Here is a 9,372-nt window from a genome sequence, read left to right on the forward strand (position 1 = left end):
AAATGGGAACACATTACTATGGATTTTCTATTCAGATTTCCATGGACTCAGAGTGGAGATGATGGCATATGGACCATTGTAGACAGGTTAACGAAGACTGCTAGATTTTTGCCTATTAAAGTCATTTACTCAATAAATAAATTGGCAAAAATATATGTTGATGAGATAATCAGTTTGTATGGGACACCAGTAGCTATTGTTTCAGATAGAGATTCTTGTTTCACTTCTAAATTTTGTCCCAGTTTGTAGAAAGCTATGGGTACTAAACTTCATTTCAGTACAGCTTTTCATCCACAAACAGATGGTCAGTCAGAAAGAACTATTCAGACTTTGGAAGACATGTTATGTGCTTGTGTATTATAGTTTAAAGGGAATTGGGATACTCATATTCCTTTGATGAAGTTTGCTTATAATAACAGTTATCATTCGAGTATAGAAATGGCTCTTTTGAAGCACTATATGGTAGGAAATGCAAAACTCCAGTATGTTGGGATGAAGTTGGCGAAAGAAAGTTATTGAGTCCTAAATATGTCTAGATTACTGCTAAGAAAGTAAAGATAAATAAAGAAAAGTTAAAGACAGTCTAAGATAGACAGAAGAACTATGTAAATAGACGTAGAAGAAACCTTGAATTTGATGTTGGAGATAGAGTTTTCCTGCAATTATCGCCATGGAAAGGTGTTATCAGATTTGGTAAATGACATAAATTGAGTCCGAGGTATATTGGCCCATATGAGATTGTTGAATGCATCGGTCCAGTTGCATATCGATTGGCTTTGCTAACAGAATTGTCCATAATTCATGATGTATTCCATGTTTCCATGCTTCATAAGTACATTCTAGATCCATCTCATGTTTTGGAATCAAAACCAGTAGAGCTGAAAGAAAATCTTACTTATGAAGAGGAACTAGTTCAGATATTAGACAAGAAGGAATAGGTCTTGCGTAGTAAGACTATGACTTTGGTTAAAGTCTTGTTGAGGAATCATGCTATAGAAGAAGCGACATGGGAAAGTGAAGAGCAGATGCATTTTCAATATCCATGACTTTTTCATACATGATCAATTGAATTTTAAGGACGAAATTCTTTTAAGGGGTGAGTTTTGTAATAAATTAAGTTTTAAAAAAATAAGAAAAAAGAAAAGTCAAACAAAAAAAATATAGAATAATGAGGTGATGGAACTGGATTGACAATTCCACCCAAAACCAATTTAATAACACACAACACACACAAGAAAACGGTACAGAGAAGAAGAAGAGAGAAAAAGAGAAAGGAAAAAGAAGGAAAAAAGGGAAAAGAGGAAGAAAAAAAAGAAAAAAAAGGAAAAATTCTCCAACGTGTTAGGGATTAAGTGCTCTATGCTACTAGGCTTGAATTTCTCAATTTTGAAAGGTAAGTAAAAAGTTACTTATTGAAATGTTATGTTTGATTTTATAGTTGTTAGATTAAATTCAATTTTATTGAAGGGATTAGTATAATAAACTATGAAGTTGAGTAAAATGAAAGAAAATTTAGTTTTAGTAATTAAAGAGACTTTATAAATCACTTAAACATGAAATAATTAAGTTTGGGTATCACCTATTTAATTATTGAAATTAATTAAATTAGTTAATTGTTGATTTAAAAATTATATTATATTTCAGGTGGCGATACGGATATCGGGACGGCGTACCAATTGAGTTGATTTTGGCGTACATAGCTCTGTGAGTGGAAAAATATAAATATTTTTAAAATATTTATAAATTAAGTATATTGTTAAAGTATGTGCAATTATATGTAATTATGTGTTCGAATTACATGGTTATTATGGAAATCTCTTTTATTATGATACATGTGGAATATCAAAGATTATTTATGGCATATTTGTGACTTAGTATGTGAGACATGTGATATTGAGATTTGTTTGGTATGTGAGACATGCAATATTGAGATCGGCCAGAAAAGTACATGTGATTATATACTTCTTCTAGTTCACAGAGGGGCGTTGGCCGTGTTCTATCCTACGCGGAGGGTCTTGACCTGACATTGATCTTGATCGTGTACATATAGTTCACAGAAGGGCCTTGGCCGTGTTCTAGATTTTATGAGAGGTCTTTGAGACTGGCTTTCGTTCATGGAGGAGGCCAAAGGCCTGTAGCGAAAGTTTTTAGCCCGAGAGACGGATTACATATTTTAGTCAAAGGATACATTTTTGGTGAAATTTTCAGCATGTTTGATGTGATGAGATTATAGCATGGTTATCAGCTAATGTTATATCATGATTTTAAGATGATATTTTATGACCTTATGTGAATATTTCACTTTTTGGCTATAATTACATGATGGTAGCTTGTGAATTATCAAATGATATGAATTTGTTTTTCAATAAAAATGTATAAATGAAAAAGTATATTTATTTTGAACTTTTCCACTCACTGAGCTATTAACTCATATATTTTTTTTACGTTTTTCCTTATCAGGCAACAGTTGAGAATCTGGGCATTTTTTGGAGTTGAGCCTTGGAATCAGAGCCACACGACAAAGTTTGTTAATATGACTCACTTCATAGAACATGTAGTCAGTGTTTTGGGATGCATTTTCATATCTAGATGTGATTTTGCATCACTTGTAGACAGTTATGGGGCTCACTATATATTTTGCATCTATATGTATATTTCATTTTATTTCTTGGGAAAGGTTAAGATTTCGGCTTATCTTTATTGTGTTGTGCTATAGTTTGGGATTTGTGTGAAATTGATCACAGGTTGGTTAGTCTTGTTTACAGCGGAGATAATGCTGAAATTCTGTTAGAAAAATGATGTATAAAAAGTGATATATTGTATTTGTAGTAGCCTTGATGGTGGGTCCGACTTTTAGTTGGTATCTATCATCGGCGCATGCTACGTCCGGATCTAGTGATGTTACACAGGGCAGGGTGTGTCATTTTTAACCAATAACTCCAAAATAAATAAATGAATATTGATAAAAGGAAGGCTTTAGAAGAATGTAATTATTGATAGTATTCAACACCAAAGGTAACAACAAATGAAGATATTATAATTCAAAAATGTGTAAACCAATTAGGTTTTTTTTATTGGTGTCATGGAATTGAAGATGGATGATGGGAAAGGAGCTCAAAGGCATGAGCTTTAAAAAATTTCAGGAGTTAGAGCATCAACTTACTGAAAGATATTGTCTGTCAAGGACGAAAAGGTATTTGAAATTTTATTTTTGCCTTAAGAAAGTTCTGGACTCTTGATTTACTTTTTAACACAAGCTTTAGAGCTTGTTTGAAAATCAGTCTTTTGAGAAAAATTAATTCTTTGAATGTGAAAAATGTTTTTTGAGAATATATTGTTTAAACTCAATGTGGGAATTGTCAAATAATCATAAAAAAGGGGGAGGGGGCTTAATTTAATTATATTTAATTAATTTCTACATTTTTGCCAATTTAGCAAACCAAACAGTTAGAGCTTCTTGAAAAATCAAGATTACAGGTAAAAATTTGTGTAACATTTTAAGGGAAAGAGTTTTTATTGTATTGATCTAAAAATATCTGCAGAATGGATGGAAATCTTTGCATAAATGAATTTCTTCGGAGTTAGTGGAAATAGATGAAATTTGAGCATTGTTAATGTTGATTTGAAGCACTTAAAGATCAAACACATTACAATTGATCCATTGAAAGTATAAATGGTGCAACCACCACGACAAAAATTTGTTGCAAAAAGGCAACATTAATTAATTAAATGTTGCTAAAAGTGTCTATTGCAATATCCTAATAAGTAAATGTTGGCATTGGTGTTAATAATTGAGATTTGACAACATTTCTTAAGTGAATGTTGCTAATGTCGCCTTTTAGAAATGTTTATTTAGTGTTGCAAAATTTTTAATTTTTTGCAACGTTTATCAAATATTGCGAAAGATAAACCCTTTCGTAATGTTTATCATGTACCTTTTCGCAACGTTTATCAAATGTTATAAAAAGAGAAACCTTTAACAACATTTATCGATTGTTATGAAGGATAAACTTTTTTGTAACGTTTATCAAACGTTGCAAAAATGTTTCTCTTATACAACGTTTATCAAACGTTGCAAAAATAGAAAACTTTAGCAACGTTTATCAAACGTTGTGAAAGGCCATTTTTTTCTTCTTTCAGCAATATCGCCAAACCTAGCCAAGGAAGAAGTGAAGCCCATTTATTAGCCCAGTACCATACCATAATTACCATTTATATGAAGACTTGAACCTATTCCATCCATTCAAATTCAATCTCATTCCATACATCATCTGCCTCTGCCTCCGCCTATTCCTTCCAATTTCGGCTCCACTGTCTCCGCCTCCTCCTTCAAAAGCCAGAATTCTCATTTTTTGCCGCCTTCTCCTTCAAGTTAACAAAATCAAAATCCATTTGTGGAAAGTGTAAATTCCCTTTATCTTCCCAAACCAATTCCTATCTCGAACCCTTTCTATCTGTAAAGGTAGGATCACACGATATTAAATTCAAGAAACAAGAAAACCTTAATCTAACAGCAATAAAATTGCAGGAAATTAAAAATGAACACAAAGGAATTATTTCGACCTAAACCCCGGAGGTTCGACGACAACTTCTAGCGCCTACATCCCCCGTTAAGCATCCGAAGATTTGGATTATGCTCGGTTGCACTAAACAACCCAAAATGGCAACAAGAATTATAGATTGTTTAGAGAGATGACAATGACTTATCTCTCAAGCATAGTGATGGATCTACAAAGATTTACTCAGATCTCAACCCTCAAACCCTTCGAACATCACTACGAAGTTACAACAGAGAAATCACTCAGATTTCTTTACTATCCACACAGAATATTACAGATCGAAGGAAGATCTCATTAACCTATACATAAAATTAGAGATTTTAAGCATGAAACACTCAAGAAAAGATCATCACTCAAATCACCATTTTTCTCTTTGAAAACCCTAGAGTCAAATGCAAAACGAAGTGTTAAAGATCAGACGTTCTAGAAGACTCTGGGTCTTTTAAGGTAGGGTAGATGAACTGGCTCCATCCAACGTACAGAGTTAATCCATGTGTTGGTCATCCAATAAAGTTATCACCATTAATTAAGTCGTGTTTCATATAAACATGATTTTGCCACAATTCAAATTCTAAAAGCACCACATGTAGAGAACAGGGTTTGACTCCAACAATCTCCACCTTGCTACCAGAAATTGAACTATTAGTGCAGCTCGGAACATGATCTTATGTCTTTTTCATTTGCTCCAAGTACTTGTACACGAATCACAGAGAATCAACAGATAAAAGTTTCAAGCAGTTTAAAAATTTGTTTAAAGGAATTAGTTTTGTACCCATGTCAGATGGATTAAACTGAGTGGAAACTTTTTCAATCTTAATTTCATCTTTCGAAATTATATATCTTATAAAATGGTATTTGACATCAATATGTTTCGATCTATTATGAAAAATTAAGATACAGCTAAGATTTATGTCACATTTTAAGGGAAAGAGTTTTTATTTCATTGATCTACAAAGTATCTGCAAATTGTAAGACAATCTCTGCATACAAATAATTTTATTATCAAACAAAATGATGTAGTTGTTATATTCGTGTTCAAGACAATGCGATATTTATAGACCTTTCTAGGTTTTTTCAAACAATTTTAGCAAACAATTTTAACTAAACATTTTTTTCACCTCTTCGTCGTCACTAGCACCAATGTGCGTGAATTTCTCACGTGAACATGAATTCCAGGACTTATGAGTTTAAGTAATATGTTGCAATACTATAGTTGGATATTGCATTGTGGCCAAGCAGGTAAGAGTTACCAAATCTAATATCTGGTCATGTGAATTCATATGATTAAATTGTAATCCAAAAGCTTTTTTTAACCTATTATATTCTATTATCAATGTTGTGAAGATCGACGATGGGAAAGGAGCTTGAAGGCTTAAGCATTAATGAATTGCAGGACATCGAGCATCAACTTTCCAAAGGGATATGGTGTGTGAAGGATAAGAAAGTATTTGTGACATAATTATCTGCTTGGCAAAGCCTTCTTGATTAACTTCATTACACACACCTTAGCGCTTGTTTCATAATGATTCTTTGAGAAGTTATTCGAAACAAGAAAAGCGTTATTTTTTGAGACTGCATTATTGAAAATGAGTGTGGAAAAGAAGAGATTTCCAAACAGTAAAAATCAAAAAAGGGCTTAATTTAATTATAATTTTTTTAATTTCTACATTTTTTACAATTTAGGCGAAAAAACCATTGCAGCTGCTTGAAAAATCAATAGTACGGCTATAATTTGCATAAAATTTTAGGGGAACGAGTTTTTATTTCATTGATCTAAAACATATCTGCAAATTGGAAGGGATATGTATATGAAATTTCATTATCAAACAAAACAATGTAGTCATTATATTTATGCTCCAGAGAAATTCAATATTTATAGACATTTCTCAATGTTGCTTCGATCCGTTGGAGTTAATGCTCTTAATCAAGTCAAAATAAAATTTTAGTTCCCTGTACTGTTGAATCAAATAATGTTTTTTACACATTAGAATTTTTCAAACAATCTTAGGAAACAATTTTAACAGAACAATTCTTTTTACCTCTTGGTCATCGCGTGCACAAGTGTGCACCATTTTCTCACGTGCACATGAATTCCAGGACTTATAATTTTAGGTAATATGTTGCAACACTATAGTTTGATATTCTATTGAGGATGGCAGGTAAGAGTTACTGAATCTAATATCAAGTTCTGTGAATGCATAAACAAGAGGATTAGGTCGGCAACCACGCAGATTGTGCACGATATAACATTTCTATATATGTCATGATATGAATTATTTCACCCAACAATGGAAAATAGAATATGCTGGCGAGTTGATGGTCTCGCAATTTTTTGAACAATAACTCCTGAAATTAATTAAAAATAAAGTTTTTAGTAGAAACGAAATATCAATAATATTAGACACCGAAGGTAACAACATATGATTAAATTATAATCCAATAGCTTGTTTTAACCCATTAAATTCTATTGTCAATGTCGTGAAATTGAAGATGGATGTGGGAAAGGAGCTCCAAGGCCTGAGCTTTAATGAATTGCAGGACAAGGAGCATCAACTTTCCAAAGGGATATTGTGTGTCTAGGATGAGAAGGTATTTGTAATTCGAGTAAGCAATAGGAAAAGGCTTCAAAACCTTCCAAGGCATACAATCTACTATACTTCTTTACTTTGGGTCCACTGAAATAAGGGAGATGCACTTTAGTCTCGGATTCTTGATTAACTTCATTACGCCACTTGAGCGCTTGTTTGATAATAATTATTTGAGGACTAATTATTCAAAATTTGAAAAAGTTTTTTTTTTTTTGGAGAACGTAATATTGAAAATGATTGTGGAAATACAGTGATTCCAAATAATCAAAATCAAAAAAGGGCTTAATGTTATTAGAATTAGGTTAATTTCTACATTTTTTTTTTACAATTTAGGAGGGAAAAAAACCATTGGAGCTTCTTGAAAAATCTAGAGTACAGCTAAAATATGCATAAAATTTTAAGGGAAAGAGTTTATATTTCATTGATCTAAAAGGTTTCAGAAAATTGGAAGGAGCGCATATTCATTATCAAACAAAACAATGTAATCGTTATTTTAATCCTCCAAGCAAATATGATATTCATAGACTTTCTCAATGTTTCTTCAATCCGTTGGAATTATTGCTCTTAATCAAGTGAAAATAATATTTTAGTTGCAGTGTTGTTAAGTCAAATAATGTATTTTGCAAATTAAATTTTTTGAAGCAATTTTTTCACCTCTTGGTCGTCACATGCACCAGTGTGCATGATTTTCTCACGTGCACATGAATTTCAGTTCTTATGAGTTTAATAACATGTCGCAATACTATAGCTGGATATGTCTTTGAGGATGTTAGATTTCGTGTTGGGTATTCAGTGAACAAAAGGGTAAAATTGCAAATGTTCAAAAGTTTGGGGTTAATTTGTCAATGTTTAAAGGTTAGAGGTCATTTTGTACATGTGTAAAAGATGAGGGACTAAGTTTCAATTTTTTCAAAGTATGCTAGGGTTCGAGCTATGAAGTAGTGCAAGATGTGTCATTGAAGTTTCGCTAGCTATTCGCCAAGTGGTCGCTCAAGCGACAAAAATAGAAAGGTCGTCGCTTGCTTATCGTCCCCACTTCGCTCGAGCGAAACAGCGTCACTCGCTTTTCGCTCGAGTGACGGTGTTATCCATAAAACCATATTTTCCTTTTTTCGACATTTTAACCCGACCCAAATGTCCAAATACACTTCATATAAATAAAATTGCGTCGGTTTTCTCTCAAGGATTGAAATTGAAGAAAACTCTTCACACTTTGATTCTCTCATTCAATCCCATACTTGATTCGCGCAATCACCTAATAACGTCAAATCAACATTCATCAAACACCACAACACAACCTTCCAGAGCCTTTGTTGATTCCTGGAGATCGAGGAAGGAGATCAGAGTCCCGATCCCTAGAGAACAGGCGATTCTCTTGAATCCACAGGAGACAGACGAAATCAAAAGCCAGGAATTGGTTAGCAAGCAATCCAGGAGGGGTAGGAGCCGGGAGTTGATGCGAGATCACGCATTCCAAGAAGGCTTTGAGGAAATTACAGTCAAGAGGTCAGAAAAACCAGTGTGGGTTGAGTCAGCAGATTTTAAGTTGCATTTTCATTTATAGTGGATTCCTACTAGCTTGGGCCCGGAGTTTTACCCACATTGGGGTTTCTCCATCATCAAACAATTGCATTATTTACTTTTCTGCAATTAATTTATTATTGGTATTCAAACATAGGATAGTAAAGCATGTGAACTGATCTAGACAAATTAATATTTGTGACGTGTTGCAATTATTAATTAATTGAAAAAGAAAATTCCGTATAAACACCTATTCATCCCCCTCTAGGTGTTGATTAGGTCGAACTACGATATTTCAAATGGTATCAGAGCCAAATCTCGAGTCCTGACCCATAGTTGTCTAGATGAGTCAATCACTGTCTGTGCCTCTGTATTTTGACGGAAGCAACTATGCCTACTGGAAGGTTAGAATGCGTGTTTTTCTTAACTCCCTAGATGAACATGTCTGGGTGAGTGTACAAAATGGTTGGAAACCTCCTTCCACAACTGTGTCGGGTGTTGTAACCCCAACTGACATTTTCCTTTGGACTAAGGATGAATTGGCTGAATGCAACTGGAATAGTAAAGGTCTCCATGCATTATTTATGTCTGTGTCTCCTGAAGAGTTTAAGAGAGTGTCAATGTGTGAAACTACTAAAGAGGTATGGGACATTCTAGAGACAACGCACGAGGAAACTAAAACTGTGAAAAATTCTAAGTTGTAA

General features: G+C 33.4%; 1 protein-coding gene across 1 annotated transcript; it reads left to right on the forward strand.

Annotated features, from left to right (window-relative positions):
- Nucleotides 1-18: 18 nt before the first annotated feature.
- Nucleotides 19-938, forward strand: LOC111394891. Its single transcript, XM_023020941.1, has 5 exons — nucleotides 19-172; nucleotides 243-304; nucleotides 364-497; nucleotides 614-693; nucleotides 787-938. Exons 1-5 carry the CDS (start codon nucleotides 19-21, stop codon nucleotides 936-938), a joined length of 582 nt encoding a protein of 193 aa, XP_022876709.1.
- The last annotated feature ends 8,434 nt before the right edge of the window (nucleotides 939-9,372 follow it).

The sequence above is a fragment of the Olea europaea genome, chromosome 5 (genome assembly GCF_002742605.1).
Source record: "Olea europaea var. sylvestris chromosome 5, O_europaea_v1, whole genome shotgun sequence".
NCBI lineage: Eukaryota > Viridiplantae > Streptophyta > Magnoliopsida > Lamiales > Oleaceae > Olea > Olea europaea.

What these genes read in the sequence shown, in the direction of transcription:
- LOC111394891 (XM_023020941.1), top strand. Translation starts at nt 19, where the DNA reads ATGGATTTTCTATTCAGATTTCCATGGACTCAGAGTGGAGATGATGGC. An exon ending in TTTTCATCCACAAACAGATG is followed by an intron (nt 305 to 363) that starts GTCAGTCAGAAA and finishes TGTGTATTATAG; the next exon opens with TTTAAAGGGAATTGGGATAC. An exon ending in CTCCAGTATGTTGGGATGAA is followed by an intron (nt 498 to 613) that starts GTTGGCGAAAGA and finishes CTATGTAAATAG; the next exon opens with ACGTAGAAGAAACCTTGAAT.